At 43.7% G+C, this 15,407-nt stretch overlaps 1 protein-coding gene across 2 annotated transcripts in view; it reads left to right on the top strand.

Annotated features, from left to right (window-relative positions):
- The window catches only part of LOC112071801 (forkhead box protein K2), a 33,442-nt gene continuing 18,035 nt past the window's right edge, over positions 1-15,407 (top strand). Inside the window, exons 1-2 of one of the 2 annotated variants that reach the window (XM_070439516.1) lie at positions 1-518; positions 8,365-8,553. In XM_070439516.1, coding sequence (XP_070295617.1) covers positions 226-518; positions 8,365-8,553 — 482 coding nt within the window. In that variant the 5' untranslated portion in view covers positions 1-225. The remainder of the gene's footprint in view (positions 519-8,364; positions 8,554-15,407) is intronic. The other variant, XM_024139225.2, reaches the window with a different exon arrangement.

Here is a 15,407-nt window from a genome sequence, read left to right as displayed (position 1 = left end):
TGTTTGGTTGGAGCCTTCTCCTACCCTTTCTCTCTGTGTCMCGGCGCTGGGTTGGAGCCGCTGTCCCTGGTCTGGCACGTTCCCTTAAATTTTTGTGTTAAATTTGATGCCCCTTTTTTTTTATTCGACAATTTGCAACGGCATTTAAAACACCTACACGGGCATCTCCATACCGGTGTTTTTTTTTAAATAAGAATTTGTCAAATATACCCTTTATCCTGTAAAATGGCGGTGTTAAGCGGGTCGTCTGGGCCGGTTGCCCGGCTTGAGGGCCGTGAATTCGAATACTTGATGAAAAAGCGCTCGGTGACTATCGGGAGGAACTCGTCTCAGGGCTCGGTGGATGTGAGCATGGGTCATTCCAGTTTTATTTCTCGAAGACATCTCGAAATATTCACTGTTAGTGACGATACCACTGGTGGTGGAGATTTCTACTTGCGATGCCTCGGCAAAAATGGGGTGTTCGTGGATGGAGTGTTCCTCAGACGGGGTGCCCCTCCTCTACAACTACCACGAATGTAAGTTCAACATGTATCTGTATTTAGAATAACTAGCTATCTTTGTTTTGAATTACCACAAAGCACGTGCTGTTGCAGCAAGACTAAGGGGTGGTGTTTGCCATGTAGGTTCATCTTTGCTAGCTAATTAACGTCAGCTAGACAGTGTTTGTCATATACTAGTAGCTACATGTTATGYACTGCCCTCCCATTGTTATAGAATATCTTCTGAATTAAGACAGCCAAATGTAGCTAGCGGTATTCGAACTTGATTCTACAGCACACTGTCTGTCGGCCAGCTTTCAGTTGATTTGCAATCACATAGTGGGTTATTATTGTAACTAGCTAGCTGTGTACTTGGTCATACAGGTAAACAATGTCATATAGTTCTGTYCAAGTGTTTTGTTAGTCAGGTGGATATGATCGATGTTTTGTTTATATTTAAGTTTGTGGATGGCTACGTTGCTTGTAGGCCTGTATCTTTATAACATGTGTGATGTGCATCACTAGGCCATCACTCAATTGAACATTTCTGATTCGGGTCATTACGGGTCAGCTTTGCACAACTCGGAAGATAGATGTTTTGGTTCAGTTTGCTCCATTCACAAAATTATAATGGCAGGTCACAAAGGCCAACGCTAACGTTACAATACATAAGAAATAGTCTCCTCAATATTCACTGACCATTATTTTCCTCTTGCCATCACGGTAACATTACTCTATTCTCTTAGACCGATTTGAATTCCATAATACTAAAATGAGATTCTATTTCTATGCCAAATTCCCGGTATGCATAGTTTGTTTTGTCAGATTTGGACCATTTTATTCTAAAGGAACTTGCAAAATACACTCCAATCCAACTCAACCATTAAATCTGAAGACAACCCTGTATTTAATTAGGGAAAGTCACTATTGTGCCATAATTCACTTTTGAATGTTTATATTTGATGCATAATTCACAACAAAATGTAGTGGGCTGCTGGGGCTCATTCATTGGTCAGTTGCCTCAGTGACATACAAACACAAAGCTGCATTCTWAAAGCAGCAGTCAGCAGTAGAAACAATAACAAAGTGGCCTCCCCAACCCTGTTTCGGTAAAAAGCTAAGGGATGGGGCTGGAGAAATGTAACCACTCTCAAATTCATATATAGAGCTATATAGAGCTATGGATGCAAGGACTGACCATCCAAAATGATAGTTTTAAACATGTTTTGAGGCTATGGGTGTGTTCGTATATATTCACTCTGGAGTGCCAGAGTGCGCACACATTCAGAGCGTTGTCAGCGCACACTGGACGCTCTGCCCGAGGAGTAGGGTTGATCCAAGCGTTCTGACCTCACATCAGTCAATCACTCAAGCTAACTGGCTAAAGTTGGCTAACTTGCTAGCTACTTCCAGACACAAATGAGAGAACACATCACTCTGACCATTTCTATCTCCCTAGCAGAGCTGGTTAGGCTGTTTATGTTACCTAGAGCGTTGGTGACTTTAACTGTGCTGCTGGCAACAATTTAAAAAAACTTTTTGCCATTGTTTACTGACAGGTCATATTCAACTGGTGTTGCACTGTTTTTAAATTCATCAGTTATTCTGCACTCTGGTACTCAGATGAGCGTGCTCTGAAATCGGCGTAGAAAGCCAGAGTGAATTTACGAATGCACCCTATAATAGTGTTTGTTTGCATTTACTTTGACAAACATTGGAGTAAAACATGTTTATATTTTGGGTTGTGATGGGGTATGACATGAGACAAGTTATATTTTTCAAGAATCAGTGGGGTACATATAATTAATTTATACGTCCAAAAATTGATGTAGCAACTGCTCATTGCCCCTTTAACTGACCACCCAGTCTTCTTACCCATTCATACACTGTATCACAGCACTTTAGACTGAAGAGATGTTGATTCCTAACAAAGAAGCACAGTGGGCTCAAATTCCCTTATCGATCAGGTTGACGTGACTAAAGAGCTTTAAATCAGGGGTGTGTTTTTATACGTTCACATCTACAGCTTCATGAAAACCTTGTGATATCCTTATTTTGGAATTGGGCTTTATGGGTATAATGACTATAGTAGCCCACCCTACCTAAGGCAAAGAATGGTCAGGGAAGTGGACAGACAGTCTTGGCTTGGAGAGCTCTGGACTGGGGTTCTTTATGTCCCCTGGATTCTAACAGAATGACAAGTTGCCAGAATGAAGCAGTCACTGCTGCCCTGCCCTCCATGTTGTTGCTCTCCCACGCCTACATAATTACTCCATGGCATAGTCTTGCCATTACTGTTTACATCCTAACTGAATCTGTGTAAAGCAGTTATATTAGTTTGATGCTCATTGTTTTGTCTCATTGGAATGTTATGTGTTTTTAGGATAATCTTTAGGGATGATGATTATCTTGGGCAAAAAAAGTGAAAGAAATAGAGAAGACTTCTTGTCTCTGCTGCCCTGAGCTTGGATACTTTTTGATCTTTTGAGGGTCCGTTGTGTTCTACATCCTAGCATAACATAGCAACTGTGCATTTGTTTTTACAAAATGTTTGGTCTCATTGAGCAAGGATGGAAATTGGCAAAGGAGCCTCAATGTAAAAATGCATTGAGGCTGTGGGAAAACTCAGCTCTTTGCAAAATGACTTGGGATTTCCATACAAGCTTATCCTCTTAACCAAGCTTCTTTTATTGTTGAAAACAATAAGTATGAATTGATTGAAGCAGATAGTAGACTATATAATAACATTCATTGTCTGGTAGGGGGTGGGTTTTGTGGTCTAGTGGAATTCTTTACCTCATGTAGTAGAGATTGGGGGTCTGGTGGCAAAATGAATTCTGTTTGTTGTTTGTATGCCTCTGTGCCTGACTGACAGAGGATCAGTGAGCCCCCAACACACACACAAACCCAACGTTGTAAAAGCAATGTGTGTTGCCTTTGGTCACACACAGCACTCTGCGAGGAATGTGATGTCTCAGAGCTCAGCATTCCTGTATCAAAGACACCCTGATGGTTGCCATGTGAGTGTGCTGCTGAGCACAATGTTGATGGTGCTGTTCTTGCTATTAGGTGATTTTTCCCCTCAATAGCAGGAACAACACCATCAGTGGTCAGAACCAAGTAATATCAGGATGCAAGATGGCACATAAACCCAACAACCTCAATGACTAATTTCTCTGAACTAGAGGTCGACCGATTATGATTTTTCAACGCCGATACCGATTATTGGGGGGACCAAATAAAGCCGATGCCGATTTTTATGTGTGTGTAATAAATGACAATTACAACAATACTGAACAATGAAGACTTTTATTTTAACTTAATATAATACATAAAATCAATTTAGTCTCAAACAAATAATGAAAAATTCTAAATTTGGTTTAAATAATGCAAAAACAGTGTTGGAGAAGAAAGTAAGTGCAATATGTGCCATGTAAAAAAGCTAACGTTTAAGTTCCAGAACATATGAAAACTGGTGGTTCCTTTTAACATGAGTCTTCAATATTCCCAGTTAAGAAGTTTTCGGTTGGAGTTATTATAGGACTACTTCTCTATACCATTTGTATTTCATATACCTTTGACTATTGGATGTTCTTAAAGATAGTTTAGTATTACCAGCCTAATCTCGGGAGTTGATAGGCTTGAAGTCATAAACAGCGCTGTGCTTCAAGCATTGCTAAGAGCTGCTGTTTGAATGAATGCTTACGAGCCTGCTGCTGCCTACCACCGCTCAGACTGCTATATCAAATCATAGACTTAATATAATAAACACACAGAAATACGAGCCTTAGGTCATTATTGTGGTCAAATCTGGAAACTATAATTTCGAAAACAGAACGTTTATTCTTTCAGTTAGATAAAATACAGAACGGTTCCGTATCGAACGGTTGGCAACCCTAAGTCTAAATATTACTGTTACATTGCACAACCTTCAATGTTATGTCATAATTATGTACAATTCTGGCAAAGTAATACTGCTTTGTTAGATAAATGGACTTTCAACAGTTTGCAACGAGCCAGCCGGCCCAAACTGCGCATATACCCTGACTCGCTTGCATCTGAACGCAAGAGAAGTAACACACTTTCCCTAGATAATATTGCCTGCTAAACATTAATTTCTTTTAACTATATATGCAGGTTTAGAAAATATACTTGTGTATTGATTTTAAGGAAAGGCATTGATGGTTAGGTACGTTTATTATAACGATTGTGCTTTTTTTTCGCGAATGCACTTTTGTTAAATCAATCACTTGTTTGGCAGGTGGTTAGCCTGCCATGCAGCCTCCTTGTGGATTCCAATTTAATCGCCGTCCAAAAAGGCCTATTACCGATTGTTATGAACACTTGAAATTGACCCTAATTAATCGGCCATGCCTCTACTCTGAACATCACCAAATTCACTGAGGATACAATTACTTAGGATGAAGAAACAATACGCCGATCCTCAGCCCCTTACAACATGGAGAGACGAATACTGTATACTCGTTATTGAGTGGGATCTGCCATGGGTGTGTGTGTGTGTGGGTGGGGGGGGGGGTCCTTGGTGGCTTCACACCATTTCTTTGGATACCTCATGGCTAACTCATTGTTAGAAAAAAGTTTGATCCAAATCAAATCTTAGGTGCTATATTTATTGAATATTATATGAATCCTATAAATTAAAATGACCAGTTGGGTTCAATAGATTAGCTCAATGTTGCAGGAATGCTAATCTTATCTGTTTCTAACAGAAATTATTTCAGAACAATCTGAGATGGTGGGTGCCGATCCTCTTTCTTGTGCTTTTTAAGTTTGAGCGATCCAAAGGCATCATTAGGCCTATTGAATATTGCTACCTGCCTCTACCATCAGGGATGCAAACTAGTCACCTTTTGGCGAAATTTGCAGTTTTGAATCCAAATTCGGTGACCTACGTGATCCGTATAGATCTAATGATAAAAGTTTGTGTGGGGGGTTGGATCACTACTGGCTGTAAGGGAACGAGTGATACAAGTTTGGAGCAATACTGGCTGTATCCAAGCCTCAGCCAATCGTTTACATAACAACAGAATGCAGCGCAGCACGCGACTGAAGAAAGAGAACCAACTTACTAGTTACAGCATCGGCGAGCGCTCTGGAAAGGCAGCTTGCCAGTTACAGCAGCGCATCCCCTGAAAGATAACGAAGAGGTAACGTTAGATGAGAAGCCTGACCATGGAGATGGGGGTGAGAAGGTGATGAAGCGTACTTCATGAGCTGTAATTGAAAAACTAATGGCATTTGGAAAGTTTGTGGTGAGGGAGAAAGTGTGGTGGAACTGGTATTAGCATTGTTAAGTATCTTGCTAGCTGGATCGAATTCTCAGTTAGCTAGCCAGAGAAATGTTGAGCAACATTAGCCAACRTAACTGATCAAATAATTGAGTTTATGGTGTGAAAACTAGCTTGCTAAAAAAGTAGACGGCTAACATTAGTAACCTAACCACTCTATAGTATTAACTGGTATACGACTCCTTGCCGTTCCTCAAGTTCTAACACGTTAGTTGCTTACTGGACCCTGGCAATCTGTGTGAAATGTTAACTAGCTAAAGAACTAACCACTATCTGTTAACTAATGTTTTCCCTCTACAGTATGTGGTTAATTTTCAGAATGAGAGAATTAGGTGAAAATGAGGCGTTAATTGTTAAACAAGTACATTCAGGGTGTGGAGCTGGGCCTGGCTTATGCTGGATGCCACAATAGAGGTGAAAGGAACACCACACACTTTCTCACTTTACTGGCACATTGTAGAACAGATGTCCACAGGCAGAAGGTGTACAATGTAATAATGTGCAGTGCAGCCCAAAGATATTGTTTTTGTTCTGTTGAACTTCACAGTAACACGTGTGGGGGATTATAATTTAATTCGGTGAATGTTATTTTTGCACACATGTAGCCTTGTGCACTTGATCAATGTCTATAGTGACCACAATAATAGATAAAAAATAGAATGCCTGTTTGTTTCATTCTATTTCTACTTTAAAATGTATTTTTTCCATGTGCTGTGTGTGTGTGTGTGTGTGTGGTCACAAGCGTTCTATTATAAAGGCTGTCATGGTCACAAGCGTTCTATTATAAAGGCTGTCATGGCTAACTGCAATATTAGTGTATTGTTTTTTCTCAAGACTTGAGTGTCATTTGCAGTACAGTCTAGGCAACAAATAACATTGGATTGCTTTCTTTACATTTTTTAGCTGTGAGTTAGGTTCACAATTACCACTTTATTTTACAGAGACTGATCATGTAGATCATATTCTTTGTTTAATTAGTTAAAACCTGCATTTCCCCCTAGCAGGGATGTTTTGCATGTTTCAGTGCAGCAAAAAAAAGTGTCACCTTTTTGGACCCTCACCAGTTTGCATCCCTGTACCATGCTGATAACTAGTTTTGAAAAAACATGTTTTCCCACTAGACACTAGCTACGTGTGGTCTGCATAATGAGGTCATCAACATCCCCCTATTTCATCAAATCATTTAGTTTCCCATGCTCTTTGTTGACAGGGGTATTACATTGGTCCTGAAAGGGTGTTGGAGTGCATATGCATAATTGAAGTGTCTGGCTTCACCCGGCTGGCTCCCAGCAGTTTTTCACCCTCTGAGTAGCAATGCTAATTTGAGACTTGGGTGTCAGGGACACTGTTCTCTCTGAATGTGCTCTATGCCAGCTCTTGTTGGGGCTTGGCAACAAGTGCTGCAGCACCTGGCATCCGGACCAAAAGGAAGCAGGGCTGGCATAACAATCTGGCCCTCAATCTCTCTCTGGGTGTGTGGTGATGGAGCCTGATCCTGCACTGATTGAACCTTGGTGTATATGGACATCTCCATTCTAGGCATTCACACTGCTTGTTGTTTACCCCACAATGAGAATGTGTGTTTGATTAGGCTACCACACCTATATTTAGCCTGAGCCTCTGGAAGCAACGTCAGCACAAGAACCGTTTGTCAGGAGCTTCATAAATGTGTTTCCATGACCGAGCGAGCCTTACACAAGCCTAAGATCACCATGCGCAATGCCAAGTGTCGCGTGGAGTGGTGTGAAGCTCGCCGCCATTTACTCTGGAGCAGTGGAAACTCGTTCTCTGGAGTGATGAATCACACTTCACCATTGGCAGTCCGACGGCCAAATCTGGGTTTGGTTGATGCCAGGAGAACACTACCTGCCCCAATGCATAGTGCCAACTTTAAACTTGGTGGCGGAATAATGGTCTTGAGCTGTTTTTTCATGGTTTGGGCTAGGCCTCTTAGTTCCAGTGAAGGGAGATCTTAACGTTACAGCATAAAATGACATTCTAGACTTCTGTGCGTCCACTTTGTGACAACAGTTTGGGGAAGGACCTTTCCTGTTTCAGCATGACAATGCTCCCATGCACAATGTGAGGTCCATATAGAAATGATTTGTTGATCGATGTGGAAGAACTTGACTGGCCTTTACAGAGCCCTGACCTCAACCCATCAAACACCTTTGGGATGAATTGGAACGCTGACTGCGAGCCAGGCCTAATCACCCAACATCAGTGCCCGACCTCAGTAATGCTTTTGTGGCTCAATAGAAGCAAGTCCCCGCAGCAATGTTCTAACATCTGGTGGAAAGCCTTCCAGAAGAGTGGAGGCTGTTATAGCAGCAAAAGGGGAACCAACTCCATATTAATGTCCATGATTTTGGAATAAGATGTTCGATGAACAGGTGTCCATATAATGTAGTGTATAACGAAAAATACATTACATACAAAATACTTTTTACAGTTTACATACATTTAAAACATTAACATGTAGTGTTGGATGCTCAGAGTCCACATAGACTGGAAGGTTGCATTATGTTGTGTGGTAGGTGATTTTGAACCTTTTGTTCTCTTTTTCTCTGCAGGTGCACTTTCAGGTTTCCCAGCACAAACATCAAGATCACATTCACAGCCCTGTCCAGTGGGAAGAGGGAGAAGCGTGAGGCGCCTGAGTCTCCAGTAAAACCAGTCCACATCTCTCCACTCACCATAAACATTCCAGACAACATCGCCCACCTCATGAGCCCTCTGCCCTCGCCCACCGGCACCATCAGGTACAGTAACAGTAGGCCTGGGCCTCAGTTAACCTTGAGATAACTTATCATACTGGCCTGGCGGCTAATGCTTACTTTATTGAACTCTAGGGGAAGCTGTGAACCAGGCTCAGCTTGCAGGTTAGGTCACCTCCTAACCTACACAATCTGTCCAACACAGCTTTATTGCGTGTACTTGTTAAGCCTAGTCTGTGTGTAGCCATTGGCTGTCTTTACTTAGCTGCTGTGTGTGTGTTGACTGAAAATACATGGCTTCTAGCAATGTTAATTTTGACAGCTGTTTTAGTTTTAATACCTTTTAAATACCTTTTTTCAGTCACATTTTAGTCATTTCATCCTTTGTTAGTTATTATTAGTCGACCAAAACTCTGGGCAGTTTGTCTAGTTTAAGTCACAGCCATTTAGGTCACATAGTAAGTGCATTTTRCCCCCCGATTTTTAAATTATGAATATTTAGGCTACCTCTAACTTCCATGTGCACATTCCTTGAAAAGGGGGGAAATTGAGCCTTACAAAAATGCAAAGGAGTATTACTGTACTACTAATATTCAACAAATAGCATTTGTTTTTTCCATAGGAAAGGTTAGTTACAAGTCAAGTATCCTGTAGGCTTGGGTGGTATACTGTATAACGGGGTATTTGGAAGAAACCACGGGAGGATTTTTCAAAACCGTCAACTATTTCTTTGAAGTTTCAGTGAATTTGAATATTTGTAGCAACTTTTTATGTTAATACCTGCAGTCAACTTGTGCAATACATRACGAGATAAAGCATATRYCATTCTTCATTTCACCTGTCACATTATTTTACGTGATGAAGCTTACCGTAGTTCCCCAGAACAGTTGAGCCAGTCACGTTTGTTTGTAAGTAGCACAATTGGAGAAAGCCATCTGGTGAGTCCACAGCATTCTATATCGATCGGCGAGTCTCTGTTGTGCAGCGCACATGAGGTGATGAAGCCATCAGATATCTTATAATGGCTTTCTGCCAGAAGTCAGAGCGCTAGATGAGTTCTGTACAGCTGCCATTTTTCCCCCTGTGCTTTCTACTAGTGGTTTTTTATTTTATTTTTTCTTCTCCCATCTGCTCCATGTACACATGCTTCTCTTCCTTCGGAAAAGCATGCATCACAACTTTGTTCATTTGCACAATTTCTCTCGTTCGCTTTCACTTGTAAATGTCCATACAGATCAAAAATGACATTCGGTAGCTACTTTTGTTTAACTTTATGAGCTGTATTTGCTGGTCTTTGTAATTAGTTTGTTTTGCTCGTTTGCATTTCGCAATTAGTTTGCAAATTTTTATTTGCATTCTGGTAAGAAGCCCAGTTGACTTTTCTTGTTTGTAGCGCCCTCTTGTGTGCTATGCTGGTAATACCGTAAATCCTGGAACGAGAGAAGGGACTGTATGACGACATAAATCTGTATACCGCACAAGCCTACTGTCCTGGCTTTGCATCAGTTTAAAAGATTGAACGAGTGACTGAAGTGACCACCTGGGAACTGTGTGGGAGAGCCTGGCAGATCAACTCAATCAGACCGTGCAGCTCAAATATGTAATGAGAGGATTGAATGAAATATTCTGCACTCATGCATGCTTAGGATGGGACAAAACAGTTGAAAGGAGCTTCATGTCAAATGAAATGTGAGACTAATGGACGTGGTATTCTCTTTTCACATTTTCGTAGACTAAAATGAAAATGAATTTACATTTACATTTTACATTTAAGTCATTTAGCAGACGCTCTTATCCAGAGCGACTTACAAATTGGTGCATTCACATCCAGTGGAACACCACTTTACAATAGTGCATCTAAATCTTTTAAGGGGGGGGGGGGGGGGTGAGAAAGTTACTTTATCCTATCCTAGGTATTCCTTAAAGAGGTGGGGTTTCAGGTGTCTCCGGAAGGTGGTGATTGACTCCGCTGTCCTGGCGTCGTGAGGGAGTTTGTTCCACCATTGGGGGCCAGAGCAGCGAACAGTTTTGACTGGGCTGAGCGGGAACTGTACTTCCTCAGTGGTAGGGAGGCGAGCAGGCCAGAGGTGGATAACGCAGTGCCCTTGTTTGGTGTAGGGCCTGATCAGAGCCTGGAGGTACTGAGGTGCCGTTCCCTCACAGCTCCGTAGGCAAGCACCATGGTCTTGTAGCGGATGCGAGCTTCAACTGGAAGCCAGTGGAGAGAGCGGGAGGAGCGGGGGTGACGTGAGAGAACTTGGAAGGTTGAAACCAGACGGGCTGCGGCGTTTTGGATGAGTTGTAGGGGTTTAATGGCACAGGCAGGAGCCCAGCCAACAGCGAGTTGCAGTAATCCAGACGGGAGATGACAAGTGCCTGGATTAGGACCTGCGCCGCTTCCTGTGTGAGGCAGGGTCGTACTCTGCGGATGTTGTAGAGCATGAACCTACAGGAACGGGCCACCGCCTTGATGTTTAGTTGAGAACGACAGGGTGTTGTCCAGGATCACGCCAAGGTTCTTTGCGCTCTGGGAGGAGGACACAATGGAGTTGTCAACCGTGATGGCGAGATCATGGAACGGGCAGTCCTTCCCGGGAGGAAGAGCAGCTCCGTCTTGCCGAGGTTCAGCTTGAGGTGGTGATCCGTCATCCACACTGTATATGTCTGGCAGACATGCAGAGATGCGATTCGCCACCTGGTATCAGAAGGGGGAAAGGAGAAGATTAATGTGTGTCGTCTGCATAGCAATGATAGGAGAGAGACCATGTGAGGTTATGACAGAGCCAAGTGACTTGGTGTATAGCGAGAATAGAGAGGGCCAAGAACAGAGCCCTGGGGGACACCAGTGGGTGAGAGCACGTGGTGAGGAGACAGATTCTCGCCACGCCACCTGGTAGGAGCGACCTGTCAGTTAGGACAATCCAAGCGTGGGCCGCGCCGGAGATGCCCAACTCGGAAGGGTGGAGAGGGATCTGATGGTTCACAGTATCGAAGGCAGCCGATAGGTCTAGAAGGATGAGAGCAGAGGAGAGAGAGTTAGCTTTAGCAGTGCGGAGCGCCTCCGTGATACAGAGAGAGCAGTCTCAGTTGAATGACTAGTCTTGAAACCTGACTGATTTGGATCAAGAAGGTCATTCTGAGAGAGATAAGGCGGAGAGCTGGCCAAGAGACGGCCCGTTCAAGAGTTTTCGAGAGAAAAGAAGAAGATACTTCGTCTGTAGTTGTTTGACATCGGAGGGATCGAGTGTAGTTTTTTTCAGAAGGGTGGCAACTCCTCGCTCTCTTGAAGACGGAAGACGTAGCCAGCGGTCAGGGATGAGTGTATGAGCGAGGTGAGGTAAGGAGAAGGTCTCCGGAAATGGTCTGGAGAAGAGAGGAGGGGATAGGGTCAAGCGGGCAGGTTGTTGGGCGGCACCCGCCGTCACAAAGACGCGAGATTTTCATCTGGAGAGAGAGGGGAGAAAGAGGTCAGAACAGCAGGCAGGTGTAAAGTGTGAGCAGAACCAACGAGGGTGTCGTTTGACTTAGCAAACGAGGATCGGAGATTTCGTCGACCTTCTTTTCAAAATGGTGACGAGATCATCTGCAGAGAGGGAGGAGGGGGGGACGAGGATTCAGGAGGGAGGAGAAGGTGGCAAAGAGCTTTCCTGGGTTAGAGGCAGATGCTTGGAATTTAGAGTGTGAAAGTGCTTTAGCACAGAGACAGAAGAGGAAAATGTAGAGAGGGAGGGAGGAAAGGATGCCAAGGTCCGCAGGGAGGCGAGTTTTCCTCCATTTCCGCTCGGCTGCCGGAGCCCTGTTCTGTGAGCTCGCAATGAGTCGTCGAGCACGGAGCGGGAGGGGAGGACCGAGCCGGCCTGGAGGATAGGGGACAGAGAGAGTCAAGGATGCAGAAAGGGAGGAGAGGAGGGTTGAGGAGCCAGAATCAGGAGATAGGTTGGAGAAGGTTTGAGCAGAGGGAAGAGATGATAGGATGGAGAGGAGAGAAGTAGCGGGGGAGAGAGAGCGAAGGTTGGGACGGCGCAATACCATCCGAGTAGGGGGCAGTGTGGGAAGTGGTTGGATGAGAGCGAGAGGAAAAAGATACAAGGTAGTGGTCGGAGACTTGAGGGAGAGTTGCAATGAGGTTAGTGGAAGAACAGCATTAGTAAAGATTGAGAGTCGAGCGTATTGCCTGCCTTTGGAGATAGGGGGGAGAGGTGGACGGTGAGGCAAAAGAGGAGAGGAGTGGAAAGAAGGAGGCAGAGAGGAATGAGTCAAAAGGTAGACGTGGGAGGTTAAATCACCCAGAACTAGTGTGAAGGTGAGCCGTCCTCAGGAAAGGAGCTTGATGCTTGATAAGCCATTGTATGAACTCTCCGAGGGAACCGAATTCGGAGGCGATAATAGAATGATAGGATGTTAAGCTTGAAAGGGTGGTACTGTGACAGCAATGGAATTCAAAGGAGGCGATAGACAGCATGGGTACAGGGAGAAAGAGAGAATGCACACTTGGGAGGAGATAGAGATCCCGGTGCCACACCCGCCTGACCAGACAAGCTCTCGGGTGTGCGAGAACACCGTGGAGCGGACGAAAGAAGAGACCAGTAGGAGTAGCAGTGTTATCTGTGGTATCCATGTTTCCGTCAGTGCCAAGAAGTCGAGGACTGGAGGGAGGCATAGGCTGAGATGAACTCTGCCTTGTTGCCGCAGATCGGCAGTTCCAGAGGCTACGGAGACCTGAAACTCCAACGTGGGTCTGCGTGGGCGCTGGGACCTACCAGGTATAGAGGTGCCCGCGGCCACGCGGTGTGGAGCGTTTGTATGGTCTGTGCAGAGAGGGAGAGAACAGGGATAGACAGGACACATAGTTGACAGGCTACAGAAGAGGCTACGCTAATGCAAAGGAGATTCGGAATGCAACTGGACTACACGTCTTCGAATGTTCAGAAAGTTAGCTTAGTAGCAAAGATCTATTGACTAAAATGATTAAAATGATACAGTACTGCTGAGCAGATTAGGCTAGCTGGCAGTGGCTGCGTTGTTGACACTGCACAATCAAGTCGTTCCGTTGAGTGTCATAGTTTCTACAGTGCTGCTATTCGGGGGCTAGCCTGGCTAGCTAGCAGTGTTGATTACGTTACGTTGCGTTGTAAAAGAACGACATAGCTGGCTAGCTAACCTAGAAAATCGCTCTACGACTACACAATTATCTCTTGATACAAAGAACGGCTATGTAGCTAGCTATGTAGCTAGCACGATTCATAACAAAACAACCTTTGGACTGCTTAATGAAAATGAAATGAAAATGGGATATCTATACCATTGCTGGAGCAGAGCGGAATCGAGCGGGTGTTGATGCCGTGCGCCCTTAGTTCTTATCTCACGTGTAGCCGGATTGGCTATGCTGTTGGCTAGGCTGCAGTGTCTCCTACGTTAAGGACGATAAATAGGCTGCTGACGCTAACCTCTGTAAATTAAGTAGCGTAATTTACCAACTCTAAGAACTACATTGCCCCTCCTTTTTTCGCACATCTATAATCTCCACAATATGCTTGGATACGGAGACAGCAAAGACACTATGTAGCTAGCTAACCACTACAACTAAATCAAGGTCTTTCAGTTGAGTGTATAGTTTCTCAGTGCTGCTATTCGGTAGCGTTTGCTAGCTGTGCTAGCCTGCTGGGGAGATAGCCAGTTGATAGACTACGTTAGACGGATCTCGAGGAGTACATGATTACGATAATTACGCAATTATCTTTGATACAAAGACGGCTATGTAGCTAGCTAAGAAGAAATTGCTAAGATTAGACAAATCAAACCGTTGTACTATGATGAAATGTAATGAAATGTAATGAAAAGTTATACTACCTGCGGACCAAAGTGCGAATGCGACCGCTCGCTTGTAATAGTTATAGTTTATTCCAGTGCATTTCATTATCGTAGTAGTTTTAGACAGGAAAAATAGGTTGTTGATTAGTTATTGTTGACTAAATTAACACTGGCTTCTAGGGGTGTGAACGTTTAAATGTAATTGGGGTCCTTAACGTTAGGAAACATTTTTTTAAATTCACATTGCCGTTATCACGCAACATATTTTGTGTTATTGCCGAACTAGACGATAGGCTATATAGGCCTGGGGAAAGTTGTGTAACGGTTGACTCAGCGATATGACTTAGCTGCAGAAAGTAAACTGCATAGTGGGTAAATATCCGCAACATCTAAGAGTGTTGAAGTGCTAGGCTCAACTTCTCAGCTGTTTTTGTCCTCTTTCTGCCCGGTGGGCGACCTGCCTATACTGTGCCCCTCCCCTCTCTCTCCATCCCTCGCTAGCTCGCTATGAAAGATGCAAGTGTTTGTGTTCTCTGAAGTATGGTAACTAATCCAGGGCTCTACAGTGCGACCATTTCGCTCGCACATGCTCCTAAATATTTTTCTGTGTGACCTGGGCATTTTGTTTAGGAGCGCCTGGAACATTTGAAGGATTCTAGCTTTAATATCTCAAATATTGTTAATTGTGCTCAGTTGTAATCAGGTTCCTCCTTTCCAAAATTCCTGGCGGAATTGAATCTTAACTCTCCAGAAATGGGGAGTTGACGTGCAAGCCTGAGAATTTATTTTGGCGTCAACTGTCCACCACTGCGTCATCATTGTTAACAGTTGGAAAAATGGCAGAGAAAGGCAAGCGACAGCACTGAAGCCCTGTATGGCAACACTTTGAGAAGTTAATGACAAGGAAATGCATATTTTGTGAGGTGGAATTGAAGTACAGTAATGGTAGTACAGGTGCAATGCTGAACCATCTGAAAGGGGCCAAACCGTTGTGGGCAGCAGCGCAGCTGAATTGTGAATTCACTTGGAATGTTTTTTTGCTATCGTTTTAACGGAAAACCCATGATAAAAATTGCAGTTTAAACATT

The sequence above is a fragment of the Salvelinus sp. IW2-2015 genome, unplaced genomic scaffold (assembly GCF_002910315.2).
Source record: "Salvelinus sp. IW2-2015 unplaced genomic scaffold, ASM291031v2 Un_scaffold1725, whole genome shotgun sequence".
NCBI classification, from domain to species: Eukaryota; Metazoa; Chordata; class Actinopteri; order Salmoniformes; family Salmonidae; genus Salvelinus; species Salvelinus sp. IW2-2015.
The sequence above is the reverse complement of the archived record's forward strand: the minus strand, read 5'-3'. Positions and strand labels throughout refer to the sequence as shown.